The 26,745-nt window shown below is 36.4% G+C and overlaps 2 protein-coding genes across 2 annotated transcripts; one reads left to right on the top strand and one right to left on the bottom strand.

Moving 5' to 3' along the window:
* Positions 1 to 285: 285 nt before the first annotated feature.
* Positions 286 to 13,240, bottom strand: LOC135690997 (uncharacterized). Its single transcript, XM_065208710.2, has 6 exons — positions 12,829 to 13,240; positions 9,132 to 9,237; positions 7,701 to 7,920; positions 7,105 to 7,355; positions 4,044 to 4,265; positions 286 to 1,189 (listed from the first exon to the last, which is right to left on the bottom strand). Exons 1-6 carry the CDS (start codon positions 13,174 to 13,176, stop codon positions 1,167 to 1,169), a joined length of 1,170 nt encoding a protein of 389 aa, XP_065064782.2. The 5' UTR covers positions 13,177 to 13,240; the 3' UTR covers positions 286 to 1,166.
* Positions 13,241 to 17,510: 4,270 nt separating this feature from the next.
* On the top strand, positions 17,511 to 21,327 carry LOC135691143 (uncharacterized). Its single transcript, XM_065208916.2, has 6 exons — positions 17,511 to 18,086; positions 18,338 to 18,443; positions 18,666 to 18,882; positions 19,381 to 19,625; positions 20,341 to 20,562; positions 21,087 to 21,327. The coding sequence occupies exons 1-6, from the start codon at positions 17,739 to 17,741 to the stop codon at positions 21,107 to 21,109; spliced, it is 1,161 nt and encodes a 386-aa protein (XP_065064988.2). The 5' UTR covers positions 17,511 to 17,738; the 3' UTR covers positions 21,110 to 21,327.
* Positions 21,328 to 26,745: the final 5,418 nt, after the last annotated feature.

Below are 26,745 nucleotides of genomic sequence, written 5' to 3'. Positions count from 1 at the left end.
TATTTTCCAAAAGTAACTAAAATGTGACCTAAACAAAGTAGATTTATCAATTTCTAGAAGAGTTCCGAAACACCGATTTTGATAAAAGTAGGGGGTGTAATTATTAACGGTATCGTGGTTACATTTATAGCATGTGTTGACAGTATCGTACCATGTGTTGACGGTTGACAGTATCGTTTATCGTAGGTCTTTTATTTCCTCGCTTCTTTTACAGTTACCACTGCCAACTCGATTTTGAAGAACAAGAAGTCAACAGCTTTGATAAGAAGCATAATGAAAAAAGCATAATTGAAAATAACAAGAAGCATCAACTGTAATGCTATAAATCATAGAATTTGATAGTTTCTTTACATTTAAACAAATTAACGTATTCCATGAAATATCCAGCATACGTAAGATTCTTCCTTTTTACAGAAAAGTGCGATATCATACTTTGATTAAGATATTTATTTATCATTTTAACAACAGTTTGCTTGTTATATCTGTTGTGATATTCAAGTTATATTGAGAAATTTAAAATGGAAAAAATTGTTTTCGTAAAATATGCAAACATTGCTTAAACAAGTCTTAACGACTTTTACATTATACAGCTAAAGAAGATGTCCTCGTAAAATTTCTTGGTTTTTTTCTTATCTCTCTGAGTCTGCCTTTGAGTCTTTTGGTCATTAATCCAATTAACAAAGCTTTTCCGTATATCTGAATATTAAATTTCTCTAACTGATCAATAAATTTGAAGATTTAGTTATCATATCCTCATATTTGAAAACGTATTTTCTAAACCTGTATTAGCACCTGTTTAAACGCCATTTTTCAATGCATTCTATGATAACTTTTTATAATTTTTTACATATTTTGTAAAGTCATTTTCACTTGCATCGTTAACATTGGCTGCTCAAATATCTTGAAGCTTTTCTAGCAATGGGTACTGCACAACCTGCCCCCTCCCGCGTTTACCGCTTGCCCCTGACTTGACTGCAGAAAACTTAAAAATTATACGACTGTGAGAAGATAATAAAATACTATATATAAGAGATACAATGTCCAAAAACTATGGGTAAATTCATTTGTTCATGCAACAATGTATTCTTCTAATCGAAAATAGTCGCTGTTACATCCATCGTCAATAATTGTGTGCAGAAACATAGCCTCTTCTTACTTGACTCTTCTTATACTAAACAGCTCGCAAAATCTATAAAAGATTTAATATGATTATTAATCAAAGTCCACAAAGCTAATTTTGAACAATTTGTTTGCGGTACAGAATTTGAAAATGGCTTTGAAAAAAGCAAACATTTTACGACATACTAAAAGCTTTTTCGTCTGACACTCCTCAGAGCATAAAACGTCTTGTGCTTGCGTTTTCCTGATTGGCCTATTTCGATCCACAACTGGGTATATATTTTCTATCGTGTTCTTTCGAAACCTTATTCTGACGTTTTATGCTCTGAGGAGTGTCAGACGAAAAAGTTTTTAGTATGTCGTAAAATGTTTGCTTTTTTCAAAGCCATTTTCAAAGCTAATTTTATGTGAAAGGTTAAATCAGCTAGAAAAATGACATTTTGAAAATGGTGCAAGTTTCCTGTTTAATGTGTGACTTGATGTAGGTCATGTTGCGGATTGAGGGAGAGTATTTATTCCTAAAATCTTATATGGAGGTGAAACATGGACAAATATGAACAAACAAACGTTACAATTGGCCCTTGAAAACAAACAAAAAGATCCAGTAATACTTAACTACTTCAATACCAAAATCAACACCTTATCAAGGCTTACTTTATGAATGTGAATTTATGCCCATGGTTTATCGAATAGAATTAAGAAGAATTCTGTACCTACATACACTAATGAACATGAAAGAAACAAGATTAAAAAACAAGTGTATCAAGATAAGAAGAAGTATTTATTTTAAGAAGTATAAGAAGTAAAGAGGATAGAGAAACAAGTTAAAAATAGCGATAAAATGAAAGTGAGGTTCATTAAAAATGACAACTTTGAAATAAAAAGTATATGGAACATACAAAGGAACAAACAATGCTAAAATTGAATGCAAACATGACTGATTTAAGAGCTAATCGCAAAAGAAAATATGTGCATATAAGTTGCCGAGGGTGTGAATTACAAAAAGAAAACATAGAAATTTATGATAATGCAAAAAATTCAAAGGACAGCTTCCAAAATTGTTTAAATTGGACAAAAGACTTAGTATAAATTTGAGAAATTTGTTGAACTTTTTCAAACTTAATAAGAGATTCGCCCACGATACTATACTGTACATGATTTATTTTCTGGCAATTCTGTGTTAATGTTATAGAAGCTGCTTAGAAATGGAAGCAGAATATTATTATTATTATCATTATTAAGAATGTTTTTCTACTGTATTGAAAACATTTTCAAAGCTATTGGGAGCGCCAAGCCCCTTGCCTACGCCGTAGACCCTCCCTTCCTTCCCAATGAAGATAGGGTCTAAGAGCTTGCTACAGGCTGTCATTAACTTACGCGTAAATATCTTTAATAATTGACCATTCCCAGACCCCATTGGGGCTTTCTTTGTCAAGCTCAATGAGATGTTTAATGAACCATAGTCAATTGAAAGGCCTCCTTTCTATGAATGAACTAATGTTGGCGAATGCAGATGTTGATCGATGTATCTAGTGTCTTGAAACGCAACTTGCAAAGATATACACGCAAAGATATACAAAAAACCGTATCCTTGGCCCACTAGAGGTAAATGTAAATGGAGAGCCAATCAAACGAGCTCAAAAGGTAAAGACATGGAATGAGCAATATAAAAACCTTAAAGGTAAAATCAAAAATGCACTCTCGTCCCTGTGGTAACTAAAGAAAATACTCCCGCAAACTGGATCAGGTCTATAAGGCGCTGCTCGAGAGCCATTTGAGATACAGTGATGAACTTGTCAAACACGAAGCTCGATCATCTTCAGCGTTTACAAAACAGAGCGCGCACGCTAATAGAAGGCTCAAGATTAAAGGACGGGTGGAGCTGCAATTGGCTTTCGGTCTCAAATTTGATAAAATTTGACAGGGCAGTAATGATCTACAAAATAATAAATGGTCTCTGCCCTGACAATTTGAAAGGTAAACTTGTCACAAGATCCCGAATATCTAACGAGATTCCATTACAGATAAGAATGAGCTCCACGATTACCACGTTCAAAAAGAAATTAAAGGAATTCCTCCAAAATTAGCATCCTTTCCCGAAGCACGATCCCTAGGAAGACCAGCATCATATATAAATTAATCTTTACTTTTTTATTTTTAACTTAATAGCTGATAGGGTTTTTGTGTAAAAATATGATAAAATGAAAATGAAATGAAATACCCAATGCCTCCGCGAATTTCGTTTCATAAAACTCTGCCACACCTGATCGTGCCGTCATATTGATTTGTTTTGCATGCCCTTAATTGTGCAAGTATTAAAGCTCTCGCATAAATTAAGTTCAAGAATTTGAAAACGGCCTGTAGCAAGCTTTGTCTCATTAATTTGTAGACCCTATCTTCGTTTGGAAGAGGGGGGGGGGTCTACGGCGTAGGCTACAAGCCCCCGCTTCCACGGTCCCTGCATATTATAGTGCTTATCGATCAAACTGGGACTCGGATGCAGTGTATGAGTGGAAAACCATTTATCATCTGAGCAGAGCACGACTGGAAAAATGAAAATTGCCTGATGGGTGGAAATTAAACCTATGTGGACCAAGTTTTTTTGAGCATCCCCAGGCCAATGTATCTTAAAATTCTCATGATATATGGAAGAAGTTTGATTAAATAATTACAATTGAGATCTAATCTAAAGAGCATTTAATATTTTCTAAAAGGTGCTCTTTCAAAAGGTGGTTGCCAAGACAATTGTCAACAAGATATTATGTTAAAACTTGCACCATGATATCAAAGGATAAATTTTAGAGAAAGTCATCAAGGCTTAACAATATTTCGTTGATCTAATTTCTCCCTTGTTCCAGATAGGGTTAAATAGTTCACGGTCCGGCATTCTCTATTTTGAACAAAGCAACACAGCACAGACATACCTTCTTTCATAACGTGCTTGATTTCTGCATCTGACAAAACAACTGACCAATAAGCAACGTCGTCGATGTACAAACCGCAGTGTTCACCATTCAAAGTGAAACACTGTTTCTCCACTCCAAACGCCAACTTTGTGTATCCTGTTGCCGATGATGTTTTCCTTGTTATCTCTAGGGTAGCGTTTTTTGCATGAATACCATTTACATACAAGCTGAGCCATTGATCTAAAGAGATTAATTTGTCTAGATGATAAATTTTTTCTAGATGAAAAAAATCTGTATAGGCTCATTTTCAAAAGCCGTTTCTGTATATGCAGCAAATTTTTCAAACTTCATTCTACAGGAAATTTCGGAAAGGTTGAGACTAGCTGTGATGATGAGAACACTAGTTGATAGCTGGGGATCTATTTTAGTGCTTATACGTTTTGAAGATCCTAGTTATAATGCGTAACAAGAAAAATATTTAGAAAAAGTGAAAGCAACGATCTTTGTCAATTTGCTAAAAAATCGATGGCCCTACTGCATAAAGCCTGGTTTCCATATAGCCGTAAGGATGCCTGCGACTGCCTGCGACTGCTTTCTGCCATCTTCCATCTTCCATCCCTACGGTATCGCCGGCAGATAATTCTTTATGGAAACGCTTTCTAACGGTACCGCAGGCAGCTGTTTGAAGTGCCGTAAGACTGCCGGGAGAGCCGGGAGAAAGTTGAACGAGTTCAACTTTTCCCGGCTCTTACGGCTGCCTCCCGGTACCGCCGGCAGACAAATTACAAATGAAAACGCCTTGCCTGCGGCTGCCTGCGGCATTCTTTTGTTCAAACGGATCATGTGATGTGCAAGAACCAATTGAAACAGGGCTTTGTTGTTGAATTTTGCCCGCCAGTTTTTCCCGCTCAAACTTTACCTAGTTACCGGCATAGTTACCGATACCGCAGGCAATTGAAAACAGAACGTTTCCATTTGCCGGCGCTATTGTAAGGGTGGAAGATGGAAGATGGCAGAAAGCAGTCGCAGGCAGCCTTACGGCTATATGGAAACCAGGCTTAAATAGATTTACAATGTTTATTTCAACCAACAAGATAGTGATCAAACAAGATAGCTGAAGCTACAATGGAAAATACTAAAAAGAGATGCAAATTTGAAGGCCGAGTTTCGTAAAAGAGTAGAAGAAATGTATAAACATGTGGAAATGATAACGAGAAATGGAAAAATCTACAAAGAGCTTTTAATCAAAAACAGAGAACAGTGTATTCTGATAACAGTTAAGGAGAAATGGATGACATCAGAGATTCTGGATCATATGAAGCTGAGACACAGAGAGAAAAAACATACGGATGCGTATAAAAGGCTGAATAAAACTGTTCAGACAGTCAATGAGTAGAACAGCAAAGAAAAAATATCTTAAGCAACAGTGTGTAGAGATAGAGACCTGAAGAAAAAGGATGTTCAAATGATGCACAACAAAACGAAAGGGGTGACAAACAAGAAGAAACTTAACGTGTTTAGTTGTATAAGAGATGAATGACAATGTATTGATGGAGCTAGATCAAGTTAAGAGAAGGTGCACGGAGTATATCAAAAGTCTATACTCAGATATAGATAGAAAAGAAAGACAAGCAATTTGAAAAAAGACGTCTGGGCAACCAATAGCAAAAGACGAAAATAGAGATGACATGAAAAAAATGAAGAAAGACAAAGCAGTAGGAAATGGCAAGATAGCACCTGAGCTGATAGAAGCTTTAGAAGATATCAGGTTTGACAAGATCACTGAGATTCCTAATCATTTATATGATTCTGAAGACTTTTCTGATGAAATGCGTGATATTAATTGCAGAATTGGTCAGACGAAAAAGGCATTTATGGGTATGAGGAATGTTTGTGAACAAGGAAGATAGGGTTGGGTGATAAAGTGTTTATTAAAGTGTCATATATGGTCCGTTCTACTGTCTGGATGCCAGTAGTGGACAGTAAATAAGAATACAGTGAACAAGCTTGAAGAGCGAGAATTGTGGTTTTGGAGAGGAATGATGAGGATCCCATGAATTGAAAAGATGACAAATGAAGACGTTTTGGCCATGATTGGAATGAAAAGACAGCTGTTGGAAACTATTAGGAAGAGTCAATGGGATTTCATTGGACATGAGTTGAGAAGAGAAGAGGGGGGATGGAAAGGAAGATTATAGAGGCTGAGATGGCCGAGAAGCGAGCGAGAGGAAGGCAAAGATTGAAGATGTTAGATAGGATGATGAAGAAGTTGGCTGTTAGAGATGAAAAACAGCTAGGCGAGATTGCGCGAAATAGAAGAAGATGGAAGGAGGAAGAACTACCATGATCCGTCTACACCATTCGATGCCATGACACAAGAAGAAGAAGATTTCAACCATTACTAGTAAAATTTTTTGTTTAAACTAAAGATTGAATAAAATTACTAATAGGATACGTAAAACACCTATTAGACTGTCCATAAATAACTTTATCAAACCTTGCGGCTTTAATAACCATACGAAATTCTCTTACTGCAAATCATTGGATCTTAGGATTCTTTTCTATTAGGAGTAAAATCTCAAATATAATGCTGGTCAAAAAGATGTTAAATGTTTTTGTCTTATTCATTAATCGAGGATAAGCTTTTATTCTTGGGCAAAACAAACAACGATTTTATATCCAAATTTTAGACTGAATACTGCCTGCAATCAGTGGACCATCATGTCACAGCACGCCGTGCCAAGTATTTTTTATCAAGCATTGTTTTGTTAAAGAAGAATGATTCTGTAGATCTACTTCTCTTAACCAGTGACCTGCTAAAAAGACCCAAGCATAAAAACATATTTTCAGTCTAATTGTACAGAATTAAAGGCTAGAAGTGACCAGTTCAGAAAATTAGTGTTTTGAGGGTATTGTAGCATTTCTCCAAAGTATAAAGTTTCCAAAACTTACAAATCTGTAAGCCATTTATATTAATATCTCACATCATAACTGAGTCAACCACATGAGAAGAGCTACGTATTTTAATTCTCATTTTCAATACCAGGTTTCAGTTTGAAAGAACAAACTGCCTACATACCCTGATGCTTTGTTATCGCAATGTGCGTCCACTTTGCTAAAGTATCTCCAATGTCCTGATGCAGAAGCACAACTTTTCCAGCATCTATGCATCTAACTTTAACAACTCTGGCATAGTTGTGCAGCCTCACAGCAAATCCAGTGTCACTATTAGTGCCATTCTTGCCGGAACGAACCACAATTTGAGAAGAATTTGAGGCGGATGTAACTTTAATCCAAAAAGCAAAAGTGAATGTTTTTCCCTTGGGGTTGCTAGAAAAGGCATTAAAAAAGTTAATCGGTAGTATTAAAAGTCCCTAAATTAAGTAGATATTATTCAATTCATAGTGGATTTTATTACTTGGCTTTCATCTGCCTGGGCTTTTTTATCAAGGGTTTACCTTTGAAATGACCGTATACAAAAGACAACTACTGACTTTGTTGCGCAAAATTCAATTCAAGGTTTTTTATTAAAGTTAATAATTCCAGTTAAGAAGTCATTTGATGCTTCTCCTTCAAACGACTGGTTCTGTGAGTCAAAAACAATTGAAAGAGAAAACTCATATCAAACTAATAAATCCCTACTTTTTTCATGTTTATGAAAATTTCAAAACATACTTTAAAGGATGATTTTCAAATTCTCCAATTACAGCTCCAGGATCGATGCCAACCATACGAAGAGCATTGCCAATCCTTCCCTTTGATGGTCCTATACTGGCACTTCCTTTCAGCGTGACAGTTGAATTTCCTTGCTTATCTGCCCCTCTCTCGTATGCTACGGTCTTGTTGGTAAGTACATTTTCAAACGAAATAAATATCTCAGGGAAAACTGGACTATCTGTAAGGCAATGGAGGTTGGTAAGTTGATAAACAACTTATCTTATATTTAGGATAACGAGTATGGTGACAAAGAGGGACATTTTTGAATGAATTTTTTAACATATTTAATCCAATTTAATTGAATGACTAACCCATTATATGATTGCTAAACATAGAGAGACATTCCAGTTACAACTCCAGATTTGACAAAATCAGTTGGATGTACTCAGTAGACGGAAATTAATTAAAACGATTGGACTCAATTTAGAGTCATCTTCAGTAAAGTAATAAAACGAGCAATAAATTTCTAAAAGTATTTTCTATTCTTAACTTTAGATCAAGAATAAATTACAAATCACGCAAGATAGAGCAATTTAGAACTTCTGTCTGATTTCTAAGCCAAAGCCTTGTGAAGCACTAACTTTAAAGACCACGTTATGGATCCTTGTTTTGCCAGTTGTGTTTGAACAAACATTCAGGTCTGACGGATTTTGAGTCATAGATCCACCAGAATCACATATCCAAAGAAAAAACCCGGTTACCCTGCTTGCTAGATATAAGAAAATGTTGGGCTCTGTCTTAAATGCATACAAATTTTCAATGGCTTTTAAAGTCTTATTACTCTAATTTTCACATATGAATTAGATTCGCTCTTACTGTAACACTTCTTTATTCGAGCCTTAATTCTTTTTTAAGGAAAATACAATTCCGCATGAAAGTGATACGGACAACTCTGTCTAAATCGAACTTGTGCAACTTGAGCTTTTACTAATTCTCAAAAATTATCAGGTCTTTGAAAATAACCCTCTACAGTTCGAATCTGTAAATCCAACATTTTGTATTCAACTTGCCATTGCAAAGGGATTTTGAGTATATAGCGTAAGTGTCATTGTTGCTAATCTGTTGCCTTTTGTCATTTATTCACACTCATATGTTTACAGTCTGCTTGAACTTTACGATCAATGATTCTGATCACATCGTGAGTTCGTAAATCAGTCACGTTAGGGCCTAAGTCCTTTCCTCAACGAAATAGAAAGAGCCGGCGACCGGGGTGGCGTAGCTGTTGGTTACTAGCTGCATCTATTTGTGTTGATTGTCGATTCTTTGAGTGTTAAATCAATTGGCTGTTTCTCTTAGTCATAGCCTGTAGCAAAAGCTCTTGTCTTACGACTCTGGCAAAGGAGCCTTCAAATTTACAACAATGACCCCGATCGTTTGGATTTTACTTACGTTCAAAACATGTGCAGTTTGACGCTCTTCCTTTTGCACAACGTCTTTCTTTGCAGATGCATGGAAAGCAAAAGTTGAACTTGAGATATCGACAGCGTTCTGTGTCCTTGAAAAATTAGTGTTTCTGCTGATATTTCTGATAGAATTGTTTGGATAAAGAAATAAGAAAGGGAAATATTTTAAGTGTACCTCACTTTCCTTTGTTTACCAAGGAAAGCGGGAAAATTCACTTATACAGATTTAAAATTTAAATATTTTAAAGAAAAGAAGTTTAGCTTGGAAAATTGCTTGATACACACAAGACATACAAACCTGGAATGGAGACTAAATGTAGCTGTAGCATAAGTAAATAGGTAGATTAATATTGTACATTTTCCTTATTTGTTTATAAATAGTTGGTATTAATTATACTTTCATAATTATCTATGTGTAGTAGGCGAATCGCTAGCGAAAAAGGAATGTGTTAAAAAGAGGTCGAAAGAAAATATCGCGAGACGCTAAGAAAGGCCTTAAACTGTAAGTATCACCATTTTTGAGGTCAGAGACGGGAAAGGAACAGGCTCAGTCAAGTTAAAATGAAATTAAGCTTCTAGAGTGCAAAAGGACCTTCTAACGTAAACAAACATCGATTTTCTACGTCCCCTCGCGTTTACTATCTGCCAGGAGCAATAGTATAACATGACTGCCCCCTGGGATATGACATGTATCTAAATATCTCGCGTTTACTATCTGCCAGGGGGTACCAGCGAGGATCCCTTTCGGGCAGCAAATCACAGAAATTTCAATTAACGGTCAAACAGTACGTACGAACTACTAAACTACAATACAAGGACGGAACCCAGGAGGAGCAATAGTATAACATGACTGCCCCCTGGGATATGACATGTATCTAAATATAACTAATATCGTCCACCCTCTAAATCGGTCTATGGAATTCATGATCCAAAACTCTTATCTGTTTTAACGCAGCTATGCGTTGGACTAAGTAAGCTAAATTGCCACAAATTTAAACATAATTTTAGGGATACTTTTAATCCCCTGTGCCTGATAAATGATGGTATTGAGGATACGAAGCACTTTTTGCTGCTCTGCAGTGCCTATGACATACACAGACGTGATCTTCTCGACAGCGTTAATACAACATTGCGTCCTCGTGGCCTATCTAACCCTCCAAACAAAGAACTATTGCAAATACTCCTTTATGGCCATGAAAAGTTACCTTTTGATTCAAATACAAACATTCTTGATGCAACATTAAAATACATTCAGGCCTCAGAACGGTTCCAATAAGTTATCAACTTTCGCGTGAAAACCTCTCTCGCGTAAATTATTTTCTCTTTTGTGTAAATTTTAATCCTTTTACGATTGGAGTGGTGTCGCTCATCATGTCTGGGCGCAAATTTGTTTGATTAGTAAAGAACATAGGTAGACTTGATATCTTCTTTTAAAATAGCTTTTTGTGATTATTTGTCATATCTGCAACGCTATTGGAACGATGGGCGACACCACTCCAATCACTTTTGTAGCTTATTATTGTAATATTTGTGTCTCTATGTTGAGTGTTAGTCTTAGGGTTGTTATGCATTTCCATGCTCCCTAGGCTTTTGCATTGTAATTGATTGTCGTTGTAAATTTTATGAGAATATAAAAAAAATACAATGAAAGATGAGAAGTAGGCATACAAAACTATATGAAAAGAGACTGCTTTTATTTAACAAGCTAGGAGTCCTGATAAGCGTTTTGGTTTGTAACCGAGGTGAAAATAGATGAAATTTTGGCTCCTTTTTGTAATTATCAAGAAAAGTTCATTCTGACAATCATTTAAATTCTATATTTGTTATATACTATCACGAAGATTAACTTTCTTGGGGTAGGATGCGCAGGGTAAGCCCAAACCAAAATTCTCCGCATCCCATTGAAAACCCTTTTCGTCTGGAGCCGAGCGCAGAGAGATGCCAATACCATCCCAGTATACTTTTTCCAGCTACTATAGCTTTAAAATTCTGTGTAACAGAATGAATTGCTTGATCTCATGGAGGTTGGATATAAGACATAACTAGACATAAACATTTTACCAATCAACTTTACAAATCTATTAGACTTTTATTTTTAGAAGTGTATTTCTTCTGTTGAATTTCTAGATCCCGTTTACACTGTGCCGAATAAATTTTATCCGCATCAAAATTAGTCCAGATAGGCGTCGCGTTCACACTAGACCCACGCTATCCGCACAAATTTGAGAGCGGCTATACGAACAAAATTAGTTCACCTAGGAATGTGGATTAAAATAGTTCAGATAGCTATGTGGCACAGTGTAAACGGTTTTATCCGGATAAATTTTATCCACATCGTATCTTGGTCGAAAGCGATTGGCTATTTCTTCCTATTTAGTTGTCACTGTCTCCCAATCAAGACCTTCCACTATCTTTGCTGCCTTGTAGTCGATAAATACTCGTGTTAAAAGTGCAGTATCTTCGTCGGTCCACGTAAAATTGGCATCCTTGTCAGCTTTCCCTACTTTCTTCGCTATTCCCATCTTTGCTGCCTTGTAGTCGATAAATACTCGTGTTAAAAGTGCAGTATCTTCGTCGGTCCACGTAAAATTGGCATCCTTGTCAGCTTTCCCTACTTTCTTCGCTATTTCAGTTTCAAAGAACGAATTATTAATACTAACTTTGTCTAATTTGTTTTGACAAAATCTTCGAACTTCGTCTAAAAGAGAAGCAGGTGATTCTGAAGAGAGAGTCAAAAGTCTTTTTACGTTGGCGGGAATATTTTTGTTACTTTGTTGCCCAGAGATGACTTCGTTTTGGGCGTTCTGCGCATGATTTAGGTCACGTGACGGCAGTTATCCGGCACAGTGTAAACGGGAGGGCAAAGTGGACAAAATTTGTGCGGCACAGTGTAAACGCAAATCAATCCGAACAAATTTTATGCGGATGAAATATATCCGGTGCAGTGTAAACGGGGTCCTAGTGCTCATGGGGAAACAGACAAAAATTACCTTTAGTTAAATAAAAAAGGGTCCCCAACCTTTAGGGGCCTCAAGCAACAATTTTTCTTTGTTGTTTTCCTAGAGGACGCAGCTGCTCCTTACACCACTAATAAAACTATTTGGCATAATGATAACAGCCTTGATAGAGCTGTACCAAACACATACTTATATAGAGGGCGCTAAAAATCGGTGTCTTGTAGCTAATTTTGAGCCACCACGCCACTGCTTTACATTCTACTAGTTCGCAAAGTCATGGCTAGCGTTGGCCTCTATAGCTGAAAGTTTGGCTCCCGGCTAGCCCCCCCCCCCCCCCCAGAATTTTTAAGGCTAGATTCGCCACTGATGGTTCCCTATCTAAATTCTTCATGTCAGCCGATAAGAATTTTCTGAGATTTCACATGCTTGTTTTTGTTTGCGAGTGAGTAAATGTTTTTTCCAACATATTAAACGGCTAAAATGCAATTGAATAAAATACGAAAATGAAAAAAGCCAGCCAGACGATAATCTGTAGTCAGCAAATGAAAGTCAATTGTAGAATTCTTGAAACAAGTCTTTTATAGAACATTTCTACTCTAAGGATGTGAATAGCTAATTTCACGTATCAATTTCACGATCATTTATGGAGACCAAAATGTTTAAAGCTGAGAAAAGCCCAAAAATACGGAAACGGCAGTTCATTTATACAGCCATAAATGGACTTACATTATAGATAGCAGCTTTCCATCCCTTCATATTCGGTGCTGTTTTGCAAGAACTGTCATACCTTGAAAGCATGTAAATCTCGCAATTTTCTTCAATTCCTTTCTCCTTCCATTGATAATTGTAATTCAATAGCTCGCATTTTTCATTTTTTGCACATCTTTGGACGCACTGGATCTCACTTGAAGCTTTCAAATTCAATCGATGCGAGGCTTTGCATTCAAATTTGGAATCAATGTGAACCTCTTGTACAGTTCCTTTTGCACTGTGAGTGATTTGAGCATTTAGAATATTCAAAGCAACATATGTCAGAAGAATTCTCTGAGATCTTTCTGTGAGTTGCGATTGCATGTTTTCAGCGAGCAGTGGCAACTATAATATTAAGATGTACTTTATCTGCTATGACTTTACTCAAGGTGATCTCATTAAAATTGTTTTTTCAAACATAATGAAAAAAACTCGAGTTTTGTCATCTGTTGCTTGTAAAAATATTTCCCATGATTCTCAAGTCTTTTCTGCACTTGTGTTTGAAAATCATAATTTATGATTGTAACCCATTGTAAAGAATCCCTACTTATAATTAATCATTTTTGATGTACTATTAAGTTTAAGCATTCTACATTAAGACCAATGTATGCATTGGCAAGGACTCAGTAAAACAAGATGAATTATAATAACAAACCTTGCTTTTTTACATTTCGTTGTTGTTTTATGCGCTGCTGCTGCCGTAATTTGCCATGCCATTATTGAACAAGCTTGCAGTTCAAGCTAGAAGACATTATGTATGCCTGTCGAAAAGTTAGATTGGTCTAGCTTATCCGTTTTTGATTGCAAATTTCTTTTTCCAAAGTCTGTAGAAAAAATGCAACAAAATAATGAAACGGGGCGCATAAGACGCAATAAAAGAACACAAAAAGAGCAAAAACAAAAAGTAACGAAAGAATGTGAAGAAATTGAGAAGAAACATACTATGCAAGGAAAATCAGAAACAGACAAAAATGAAAGGACGCGAGCAGAAGAAAAGCACCAAATAGACAGAAAGTAACAAAGAAATGTGAAGGAATTGAGAAGAAATATGATGTGCAAAGAAAAACAAAGATTATAAAAAGATATTGATAGATAGAACAAGACAAAAGACAACAAGAAGCGAAAGAAAGAAAGAAATAAAGATACGGAGAGAAACAATGAAATAATTGAAAAGAGGCAACAAAAAGGAATGGTTGGAAAAATAGTAGAAAAATATTATAAGTCGCATAAAGCAAAACAAAAAAAGATGCGAAAGAAACTAAAAGGAAAGAAAAGAGATTTGTGAATTATATAAAAAGAAAAAAGTCAGAGCAAGGAGCTTATTTTGAAGCTGAGCCCAAAAGCACATGAAATTCCAAGCCAGAGACATCCCTACAATCACTGCCAAAAGTCTTGGAACACTACATCAGTTTTCAAACGCAAATTCGTCCACCCTCTCTCCCCCAAGGAACAATGTTGATATACTATAGAAAAAAGAAAGGGGTTATGGAGTACGCTTTTTCTTGCGGATTGGTTGATATTTTTCTATTATTTCAACATTGTTTCGGGGGAAAGGGGGACGGAAGTAGTTGTATTCAGGAAAACAAATGAAAAATAGAAAAGCACAGTGCAAAGTGTTGTGGGTGTTCCAAGTAATTTTTTGCAGTGATTGTAGTAGGAAGAATTGTGCATCCCAACGTTTGTTTGCTGCATGTTACGAAAAACATTACGTTTGCTTAGCGCAAGTTACGGGGAAACAAGGCAGTCCTTAAATAGGCTAGCCCCAATGATTGGATAGCCCCATTATCTTCAAAATCAAAGTGGAAATAGATGAAAATCTCACAATTCTCACAAAGCAATCAAAGCTCTTTTTCTCCAAACTATGATAATATTCATACAAAGAGGTGGGATTTTGAACAATTTAAAGAATTTGAAACTATCGCATCAAATCCATGTTAGATGTTGGATATACTCTTTATCCAATGAAAATTATTGGCTGCAATTTCTATGGACGGAGAACTGACTCAGATCACTGCCTTATGTTTAGAGGAGATACACTTCCAAATTACATTTATTTTGGTATGACAGTATTCAGTCTGGTGGCGACTTTTGTTGATCTTCCAATTATCACCCAGTAGCAAAAATGCAGCCTTGATTACTGAGAGGTAGCGGTTGCGTCTTACAACCTTCAATCACAAGAAAATTGCTTTCGCCAGCGCACACGACAAGCAAAAGGACACGAGTGTGAAAAATAGCAAACGTGATAGATGTTTTGATTTCGGATTGAAAAGTTGAAAATCTTTATGAGTAAATCAGTCACACCGGAGAAATTTACTTGTGCAAAATGGCATGAATGACACTTGCTGAAGCAAATTCTCTCTTTTGCGTTTAGCATTTAATTCCATCGCGGGGGCCCCTTAGTTATGATAAACCACACCCTAATCTCAGGAAAAACATTTTGGGCTTTTGGTGCATCAGCCCTTGTCTTGCCTGAGCAATGACGCAATTTTATGGTCGGTGTTTGATTCCAGGGAAAAAACTGCTTTAGTTTTTTACCCCGATAATCAGACTGATACGCCTGTCACGCAATCGAATGACTGTGTGAGAAGAAGTGAGACAGGAGAAGGCAGAAGGAAGTATGTAACGGGATATAAGCAGGTGGAGAAATGAGTACAAGGGGACAGGGATGGGAGGGGAAAACGCGTAAAAACAACGCGTGAGTCTTGCTGCAAAATATGACATGACCCTAGCTGCATCACTGTACTTAAACAAATATGCCAGGAAAAGACCACCTAGAAAATACCACAAGGTGATTAGCAAATAGCTAAGGTAACATGATATCCACAGCCTACTAAGGATATACGTGTGGGACCACCCGATTCTAGAAAAGGGGAATCTGCGCACTTTCCCCGCGGGTATTAACTCGAATTAAACGATTAATTCCCATTAAAGACATAGACGGGCATTAATGAAAACATTGACAAAAAACTGTTCAAAAATTGAAAAGACAGGAATACTATTGCTGCTTACTTCGGATTCAATGTCGTTTTATGGTTCTCAATAATAAACTTGTTTTATGATTAAGAAGAGAAAATAAGTTCAAGGCTGTATGTAGACTCGGTACGAGAAAAGAACGGAGCGGACGGCCTATTGCACAATCTTATTAATTTTCTAACTCGGGAATGAAATACCAACACAAGACGAAGGACATAAAGCTTTACTCAGAAAATCATTCCATAGACTATGCATAGACATTAGAAGGTCAATCATGAGGCTACGTTCCCACATCATCGAGAGCAAGTTGGGCCTATTTTGCATCGGCGCAAATCGCTCAACCTACCAAAAATCTCTAACAGAAAGGGGTTGCTAAGGGAAGTTACACAATAACCACAAAACTGATTGATAATTGGGAGGGAATGGACAGGAAAAGCCTCGTTTCTCCAAAAATAGCCGATGCACCAGTCCTACCTATTACCTAATAGCATCAAATAACCCTAAACACACTAGACGCGTTTTTTTGCCGCTGCCCAAATAAGGTTCGCGTTTTTTGACGAATTGCGTGCGCATCGCGTTTTTTGGGCAATGCGTCACGATGCGGCAAAGTTGGATTTATCCAACTTTTCCGCAATGTGCCGCATCAGAACAATAGAAGAGTTTTGTAAGCAAGCTGTTCTTCTTTCTTTGTAAACAATAGCAGGACAAGAGGCATGACTGGGCTTTTGAAAACACTCAAATGACGTTCTATTAAATTGGTGCCTGAGCCAATATCGCTAAAGAAACACTATTTCGTACAAATATTCTCGAACTGCAGAGAATGGGCACACAGAATGCTTCCCTCAATGCCTTTACCAAAGAATCTTTGAAACAGATTTTCGCTGACCCGATAAAGATAGAACGTAGAACGAGCCAGGCTGTGTTAAATGAAATAAATGTACAGAGAGCTAATCCAAGTTTTATCTTAAAGGAGCTGCTTTAGCTTGCATTTTCAAATTCTTGAGACATAAACTGAAATTAAGTCCAATATCACTGCCATTGTACCTTTTTGAAGAAAACGCAAAGTGACGCACTAGATCTGAACGCTTGAATTCCATTCTTGAAAAACGCTGTGTGACGCGCAGCGACGCGCCGCTTCTAGTGTGAATTCAGCTTGTCTTCATTAGAATAGCCAAAATTGTAATATTGGAAACTTTCCATTTTCAATTCAATTAAAACTACAATTACAAATTTCACTATTACAAAGGTAATTTGCAATTTGCTAGCCTGGGTTTACAAAGAAAAAGACTTTTACAAGCACAAACAAAACAAATTAACAAAAAAAAGGAAAAAGTGTGTTCGTCATTGTTTGTTTTAGAAGTCGTCAGGGGCAGAGATCGTTAGAATTGAAGAAGTTCAGGATTATTCTAAGATTTATTTATGATAATCTAATTTCTAATAGTAATAATAAAAATACCAACAAAAATATTTAAAACATATACGAATGGGGTAGCACTATGCATGCACTACTATATATTCTAATTTTTAAACAGGTATATGTTGTACGTTTTTGTTTACATTAATCTGTATGTGAAAAACCTCCGTCCTCCATTACAAGATACACTGTTTATTGAGATTTTAAACTAGATAAAAGTCCTAAAAGGGGTGTTTACCATCTTTCTAAAAAATAATGGGCATCGCTGGGTAAACCCCACATTTTTATCCAACCTTTGTTTTATCTTTTGGTTGCGAGATCCCTCATTTTAGCACACTTAAAAAGAACAAATGGCCGGGGGTAATGTAACAGGAAATAAAGTTACAAATCGATTCAATATCAAGCTGAGTGCTTGTTAGTACAATTCAACTTGCTACGCGAGCAAAGATAGTCTCATCAAAGCCCAGACAGAGGTTTCAGTACAGAAACAGTTGATAACATGCAAATAAAGCATTTGATTAAAAATTGGAGAAATCTTCTGACATTCGTTGCTTTGAATTTTCTAAATGCTCACATCACTTACAGTGTAAAAGGATTCGTCCAAGAGGTTCACATTGACTCCAAATTTGAATGCAAAGCGTCGCATCGATTGAGCATGAAAGCTTCAAGTGAGATCCAGTGCGTCCAAAGATGTGCAAAAAATGAAAAATGCGAGCTATTGAATTACAATTATCAATGGAAGGAGAAAGGAATTGAAGAAAATTGCGAGATTTACATGCTTTCAAGATATGACAGTTCTTGCAAAACAGCACCGAATATGAAGGGATGGAAAGCTGCCATCTTCAAGGCAAGTCAATTTATGATTGTTGTAATTTTACTTCAGTTGCAAATGTGTAAACTTATTCTAAGGAAGACGTAATGTCATAATGCTTTGTTTTATCTTTCAGTGTATTTAAACTGAAACTGTAATGCTTTTCAAATAACCAAAGCAAGGTAACTTGGGTTTGGAGCAGCAACTAGTCTGAATAGTATGCGTAAAACCGCTTTCCTGAATAATCATTGTAGTAGTTACGGTATTAAATATCTTTCGATTTTCAGGACAAAGAAAGATGTCGGCATCACAAATACAATTATTGTTTTCCTTGTTACTGCGGCCAAAAAAGTTGCACAAGTAATGAAACATCATTTTGCAAGTGCACTGAAGGTAAGTAGGTCTTAACTATCTAGCAGACTAAACTGTTAACAATCTGGAGAAGTAAATGCAGGGATCAAGTAGCCTTGTCAAAGTAGATACCATCAATTGGGTGGCATTGGTTCTCTAGCTAATCCATGTAAGTGGATGTAAGAAAGAAATATTTCCTGCATTACTCAAGGAGTATCAAATATACATGCGCAGCAAACTTTTTTATCGCATTTTTCCTTACAGAAAACCTGGCTCTCCCTGACATATTAATTTCATTTGAAAGCACACTGTCTGACCAAACAGTAGCATACGACAGGGGTGCAGATAGTAAAGGAAATTCGATTGCAATACTGAGAAATGCCAGTGTAGGACCATCAGAGGGAAAGGTTGGCAATGTTCTTCGTCTGGTTGGCATCGACCCTGCAGCTATGATTGGAAAATTTGGAGGTCACCCTTTAAAGTAGGTTTAGTTTAGATACAGAAGACCCGTCAAAATGTCGCAAATATTAAGATCTTTGTCAAATATTTGATCAACTGTTTATTTTATGTAATATAATCGTCACTAGGTGTTGGATGAAATAGTCTATGAAACAAAACGTTGTCAGAAAAGTAGATGCCTGAAAAAACGTTGAAATGCTCACATCATGAATTCAGATTTTGTTTCTGTCAAGGAGGCCCTGCTTTGAGCAATAACTTTTTCAAAGAATGCAATCTTTTAGGAAATGCATGCTTTTGAATGGTTGAATAATGTATTCTTCTAAGTAAAGGACTTTTGGAGTTATCTGGTTGATGATTTAAAATGGAATTAACTGATTGGAGTCATTTTGATGAGCGATTGGTTGATTGATCAATTGATTGAAGTGATTGGCTGATTGATGATTATTTGATCCATTGTCCTTTTAGTTGACATGAGTAAATAAATATCTTTTTAAGCATTTTTCTTCGATGTCTTTTCTAGCAATCCCAACAATGGAATTTGTACAATTTCATTTTGGATCAAACTTTTGAATCCCACAGAAGGCACACAGACTGTTTTTGTTTCTGGCATGTCAGGCAGTAATTCTGGATTTCTTGTGGAGCTAAAAAACTACGGACGAACTATCTACGCTGAATTCATCACCAACAATCAGTACAAAAAAACGTCATTAGCCATAGGAAATGTTTTGAAAAATTGGACGCATTTTGCAATGGTAAATCACGGAGGTAAGATTTCGAATGTTTACTTAAGGCATCTTTGGCCTAACAGGCGCGTTTTTTCTCTGCCATAAGACAGACCTCTGAGAATTTTTTCTAAAGATTCGTCCCAGACTCTACTGTGTACATAACCTAATATTTTGCTATATTAATTAAATAATTTCTGTGGTAGTAATAAAAAACATTTGTGTAAGTATTCAAATGGTCCATGTGTCTCTTGATCTAATAAAAACAGTATGGAGGTACTAGTCAGGACCCTCAGAAATCAGGTGATGCCCGACTGTACATTGTATGTCGTCCTTTCCGACAGTAGTCTTGGGGCCACCTTCAGGGCCCTGGCTCTTGGACACATACTCAAGTCTCCCCCTTTCCTTTCAAGGACTTTGGAACTGGCCTAAAGAAATTATGAATTGAATTCTATGTGTTTACATAAAAAAGATATTTCGGAAACATTTTCCGTTTTCCCAGCTATTTTCGGAAACACAATATTTTTGTGCTTGTAAGATTTTCATTTTTCTCGACCAATTTTAAATTTTATTTTTCAATCTTCCTAATGAATATGCCTAATGAAAAATACCACTTAATTCAACTGGCAACTGTTTAGCATTTAAAGGTATTATTATTAAGGCTTTGAACTACTAAATGAAAGAAGAGATTGTACGGTTACGCTAATGATAAATAGATTATAGAGAATTATACTTTGTTATTGCTTTGAATTCATTAGGTCTCGATGTGAGTTTGTACTTGAATGGTATTTTGTTGGCTAGTGAAGCCGCTATAGAATGGATTCTTGTGCCATTGACGAATAAAAGTCACAGCGTAGGATTTGGGGTTGATGAGGAAGTTTATCCCTTGAGTGGTGAGCACTACGCTGTACACATAGATGACTTTTGCTTCTGGTCGAAGGCTTTGTCAGTCGCAGCAATAAAGCACACAATGGATGGAGGTATGTCTACTACCAAGAGATGTTTGAATTAATAATAGCTTGTGATATGAAACGACACGTGTTTTCTGTAGTCCATCCCTTCCCCCCCCCCCCCCCACTCTTTCATTGGTTGGATTCTTTCTACTGTCTCATACTTTCTACTTCTGCGTCATAGCACAAGAGCTGGTTGCTAGTTGCTTTCATTGATTCCACTGGAATATTCTTGCCCATCGAGGCAAGAGAGAAACACGTCTAATTTCTATAAAAAACACCAGGAGGGGATCAGAAAAGATGGGTGGGTAAACAATTTTAGAGAGAACGTCTAAACCAAGGGTTCTCTACATATCGGGTTTCAGGGAATTCTATGGTATGGCATAAAGTTTGAAATCAATGAAAACAGATTTTCGTTGAGATCAAATACCTTTATACACCAGCTTGGGTCTGAAAATATTTTAGTTAAGCTCTATTCATATATAACTATTGAAGATCGAAAAAATGCCATGAGGGTACTAAATGCAATTTATTTGTATCCATTTTATTCACAGCTTTTGTAACCTGCTTGACGTAGTAACTGACAATGTAAGAAGATCTCCTTTTGCAACGGCTCTATAAGAAGATAGATTGGAACGCAACGCAAGATTACACTCAGAACTGAATAAGAAACTCAGACTTCACATAAATGTATTTAGATATATCTTTGTATTTAATCTTACTGATCCTGATTCAGTCTTAATACGAGAAGACTGTTGTAAGATATTGTCTAATGCTAAGTTAGGATTACAGCTATATGTTTTGCTTTCCCTGCATGATTTCTGTTTTAAAGTCAATTGACTATAATTCTATTAAACGTCTACTTATATGCTAAAATCAAGAAGCAGTATTCTCTTGTGTATTTCTCTTTTGCGTAGATATGCCTTCATTCTTCACATAGCCTAACGAAAAGGTTTACTAAAAGACCATAATAGACCATTCTAGCAAAAATTAGAGCGATCACTCAATATAAAGAACATATTACAAGAAAGCCGCTTTCTTCTTTCATAAGCGATCAGTCATCGGGAAAATCTCATTTTCAAAATGTCATGTCAAGAAAAGATCACCCTTTCTTAAACAAAGTCGCCAAAAGACAACAAGCTCCAGGCTCCTCTCGATTCAAATCAGTTTTCCTAAGTCGGTGGAAATATTTTGGGCAGTGTACTCCATTTTGCATACTTTATTTTGCTTGGTAAACTGATACACAGTAACAAACTTCTGTTGATAAGGAAAGTTTGGCGCAAAACTTAGTTTCAAATGACATTGAAATTTTGTAAAACTGATCCTGAGAGATCCTTGATCAAGGATGATGATCAGAAAGTTGTACTGTAATTTGTTGCTTCTGTTTGCATATTTCAGAATATTCAGCATAATACTTAATGAATAAATGGCAAACGGGACCATTTGCTTACTTGTCAATTCTTACGGCTTTCAGACGCGCCATATTCAAATTCAAAAGAGCCTGCTGGCTTTCAGGCGAGTTAGTTCTGTATATTTTGACAAAATATTGTAACTCGAAACTGCAAGATACGCTTGTGTGGAATTCAAGCTGAGTCATTTGTTTTTGCTATTTTCATTACGTTTTTTACTGCCTTATACACAAACTTGTGGCTTTATACGAAAAAGCTTACGGCAGAACACCACAGTAGCTTGACAGGCAACCACGTAGCTGTAGATGTCGGCTAGGATGGGCAAACTCGAGCAAGAACCATAACAAACATATATTTATATATATAACGATTTCTAAAGTATAAACGGGCGCTAGGATCCTTAAAGGGCCTCTCCAGCCAAATTTTGCACTTGCATTTTATTGGCCAATCTAAAGGAGTTGAACTTGCTGATCACGAATTCGTTATTTGTTTTTGATACTTTTTACAGTTTGTAAGATATAAGCTCTTGCATTTCGATAATTGAAATAAATTAACCGACAAACATTTTTCGGTTTGGTGACACTGTGACGCAATTTTGACGTCACAGTGTATTTCGTTAGTCTCGCCTCAAACCGAATCGAACGACGGCGATTCGCAAATTGAACACTGCAAATGACGGTACTCTCAGGTCTGTCGTGAAACAGCATAGACACATTCCGACCCGCAAACTTAGAATGATTGTAAACATTTAATATTTTTTTCGATCCCAAAAAGCTCCTGCTCTAGATTTAGATGCAGTTATCAACGCATGATCATGACTCCTTCACGATTCGGTGGAAGATGTACGAAATTCATGGCGAACGAGAGCCGCACACTGTGACGTCAGAATGTAACCAATCTGATTCGGCTTTTGTCGTTTTTATTCTCGGAAAGGAGCAACTTTAAAGCCTTATAACTTCTAAGCTAATTTGAATTTTGCAAAAACAATGACTTTGCCATAATACACGCACCAGATGCTAACTTTTAGTCAATAAAAAAAATTTTTTTTGGCTGGAGAGACCCTTTAACTTATTCAAAGTGTAATAGTGCTAGTTTGGATTTCGTTTGTTTTGCATCCTGTAACCTTAGTAATTTTATCACCATTCGCACATTCGATTGGTTATAATTCCTTTTGTTATCTAATTGCACCTTTAGATTCATTAACTTTTTTTGGGATTTTTAGTATCATTATTCAGTTTATGTAATTAATCTTGGGAGTAATATATTTTGTATTCATTATTATTATATAAATTTACGTAGCTATGTAGCATCACAATAAGTTCTTGTTTAGTTATATTTTGGGCGTGTTACATTTAGAGTTATTTTTTAAGTTCGTTGGAGTTGGAGTTGGAGTTGGAGTTGAAGTTGGAAATGGAATTCGGTTAAGAGCGATAGGGTTAAGTTTTGATATTTTGTATATTTAGGTTCTCGACGTTTCACTTATGTGGCAAGATGCTTGTGAAAGATCTTGTCGGCATAAATTATGGATTTATAGGATACGTATAGCTATTTAAGACATCGCGCGTGACGATTATTGTGGATTATTTGACATATTTGAGAGGACAGTGCTTGAGAAAGACTGTGCCTGACATTAAGAGAACGAATCGACGTTACGGGACAACCGTAGATAAACATTATATTTATAGAACCTTTTATCGCGGAAAGATCGTTTGATCTGAAGATGGACGTTTGAAAATTATCGTTGTGTCTATTTGTTTCTTTTCTCATGGATGGAAGGACCATTTAGTCTCGACGATAACGATAGGGTGGATACATTTATTTGGCAAATATAACCCTATTACAAAAGCAAACGAGTTCAAGAAAATGAATACCCAAGGATGCACCTGTGCATATATACTGAAAAATCAAAAGAAAACAGTTTATATTTGTCAAAGAGGATAAAAGGAAATATGGATCGATATCGTGATAAGCAATGCAAAATTAATTAGTCCATTCTCATCAGCGCCCGTCTCTTCTTTGATTCTGCATCAAATTCTCTTCTTTAGATTCCATTCCGATTTGAATTCACAAAAAACTAAATTTCTCATTAGTATTTTGCAATTACACGAAAAACAACTCACTTTGTAATTTCAATTTTCTCTATTTTATTATTGACGATCGACAATAAAATCTAAGACAATATTGACGTCTCAAGGAAGGCGACGAAGAAAAATGGGCACATAATTAGCATAACAATAGCTGCTAAAGATTTCAAGGAAATGAAATTGCAAATGAAATGATATGTGGATCTAATGAAAACTTGAAAGAAACAAGCTTGAAATATTTTCCTCGCTGGGCCTTTGCTAAGAAGAAAGCTGGTAGAACGTCTCAAGGTCTATCACGAAAGGAGATTGCGGGGGAAAGGCACTTCTTAGAACTAAGTCATTCGGCAAACTAACAAAATCGATACTTAGTCGACAAAGCTGACAAATTAATGATGGTACAGAGCAAGGACCGTAGATCATATTACAGATTGAGGGGGCTAAAATGTTTAAAGGGGGCTTAACATTCTAAAAACCGAGGCGTTTTTTGTATGGCTTTAAGTACATTTTGAAAATTATTGGAGAGGTTAAAACACCCACAGCCCCCCCCTCCCCCCTCCCCGCTTCCGCATTGCTGATACAGAATGATAATGCCCAAAGATAAAAAATGGGAAGTTCCGAAAGTCTGTCGAGAAACATTTTACAGAGTTGGAATTTTATTGAAATACTTTGAAGATAACAGCTGCTCCTAGCCATGAATTAATGCACCCAAGCAACAGCCATTTTACACTCATGCCACGCCCATTACTCGGCACATTCATCTTGCAACCCCTGTTCAGGTCTAGCAATGGTCCTGAACATTGCGTTTCTACTCTATGGCCATTTTTATTTTGAGGTTAAAGGGCCTCTCCAGCCAAAAAAAATTTTTTTTATTGACTAAAAAGTTAGCATCTGGTGCTTGTATTATGGCAAAGTCGTTGTTTTTGCAAAATTCCAATTAGTTTAGAAGTTATAAGGCTTTAAAGTTGCACCTTTCCGAGAATAAAAACGACAAAAGCCGAATCAGTTTTGTGACATTCTGACGTCAGAATGTGCGGCTCTCGTTCGCCATGAATTTCGTATATCTTCCACCGAATCGTGAAGGAGTCATGGTCATGCGTTGATAACTGCATCTAAATCTAGAGCAGGAGCTTTTTAGGATCGAAAAAAATATTAAATGTTTACAATCATTCTAAGTTTGCAGGTCGGAATGTGTCCATGCTCATGCTGTGTCACGACTTTGTTTTGATCACCTGTGTAGGCCCACAAAGCTAAGGCTTCCTGTTCCAGCTCTTCCCTCGCGTATAATTAATCGAAATTGACACTTCAGTTGTTCTCCAGGAACGATGAACAACTAAAGGCTTCAGAATTGATATCTGAAATGCTCAAACCAAAAGCTGGTGGAACAGACCTGAGAGTACCATCATTTGCAGTGTTCAATTTGCGAATCGCCGTCGTTCGATTCGGTTTGAGGCGAGACTAACGAAATATACTGTGACGTCAAAATTGCGTCACAGTGTCACCAAACCGAAAAATGGTTGTTGGTTAATTCAATTCAATTATCGAAATGCAAGAGCTTATATCTCACAAACTGTAAAAAGTATCAAAAACAAATAACGAATTCGAGATCAGTAGGTTCAATTCCTTTAGATTAGCCAGTAAAATGCAAGTGCAAAATTTGGCTGGAGAGGCCCTTTAACAGGTCAAGAGATTTTCAGACCTCAACTAAAAGTTTTGAGAAAGAAATTATGGAAACCTTCTTTTACATGAGATCTTTTCCAATTTCAAAATTTCTGTTACTTTCAAATGTGGTATCATTTTGTGCCTTGAAAGTTTGGCTACTTGAATGTGAAAAAATAAAAAAAATGGATATTTTCATTCAGAAAACGTTTACCGTAACCTTAAATGTACTAAAGTACTAAGCGTTGTGAGAACAAGTTGGGGAAGACGAAGAGCATGGAATATTGCACGAAATCCTAAAGCGAAAGATCATGAGAAAAAATAAGACTGGAAGAGAAGAGTGAGAGCTTGGTGTTTGTTTCCATCAATGGAAAGACAGACGGTAAAGCTAAAGGAGGAAGACGTCGTGAGGAAGGGATGGCGAACATCATTACATGGCGAGAGATTCTTATGAAAGGAAGCCAACGGTGCAAAGGGGCATACCACTCCACGAAGTCCATTACATTTTCGGCAAAAATCCTTTTATTTTCGAGAGAAATCCTCGAAGAATCCTTAAAAATCCTACTGCTCCTAAAAATCTCACAGTCTGTTTGGAAAGAGTGACACACCCCTCGAACAGTCACATGATGGGCCATGGCAGATTTAATTAATTGATTCATTTATTCATCCAGCTCGTATTGTTAGGCCCATTAATAAAATATAAATCTGCCGGCCGCCCAATTTTTTTACGCAGTTCTGATGAGAATCAACTAATAAATTTTATATTGTCTAAACCAAAAGCTTTTGGACAACATGCATGAAACCAGCTATTTGCAGATTGAACAAATAAAACTGTGAAAACACATCAACTGAACAAATAAAACCTGTGAAACTGGCTTTTTCACAATAAAAACACGATTATTTCATAGTAAGAGAAAATTCTTTATTTAGGAATTAAGGCATTTTAAGGTGCAATTATATTTGTTTGCCTTGTTGAAGTGCTTAAAAAGCAACTTAAAACCAAAAGCGTTTCTCTTCGTACATATCTTAATAAAAGAAAAATAAGTTTGATTGTATTAATACGA

This window comes from Rhopilema esculentum, chromosome 4, assembly GCF_057945365.1.
Source record: "Rhopilema esculentum isolate cy_ngs chromosome 4, ASM5794536v1, whole genome shotgun sequence".
Lineage (NCBI taxonomy): Eukaryota > Metazoa > Cnidaria > Scyphozoa > Rhizostomeae > Rhizostomatidae > Rhopilema > Rhopilema esculentum.
The sequence above is the reverse complement of the archived record's forward strand: the minus strand, read 5'-3'. Positions and strand labels throughout refer to the sequence as shown.

Excerpts from the sequence above, each read along its gene's own strand:
- LOC135691143 (XM_065208916.2), top strand. The coding sequence starts at position 17,739 with ATGCAAATAAAGCATTTGATTAAAAATTGGAGAAATCTTCTGACATTC. Across the intron at positions 19,626-20,340 it reads TGCAATGGTAAATCACGGAG|GTCTCGATGTGAGTTTGTAC; the intron begins GTAAGATTTCGA and ends TGAATTCATTAG. Across the intron at positions 20,563-21,086 it reads AAAGCACACAATGGATGGAG|CTTTTGTAACCTGCTTGACG; the intron begins GTATGTCTACTA and ends TTTTATTCACAG.
- LOC135690997 (XM_065208710.2), bottom strand. The coding sequence starts at position 13,176 with ATGCAATCGCAACTCACAGAAAGATCTCAGAGAATTCTTCTGACATAT. Across the intron at positions 9,238-12,828 it reads GGAAAGCTGCTATCTATAAT|GACACAGAACGCTGTCGATA; the intron begins GTAAGTCCATTT and ends TAATTTTTCAAG. Across the intron at positions 1,190-4,043 it reads CAAGCACGTTATGAAAGAAG|ATTTTGCGAGCTGTTTAGTA; the intron begins GTATGTCTGTGC and ends AATCTTTTATAG.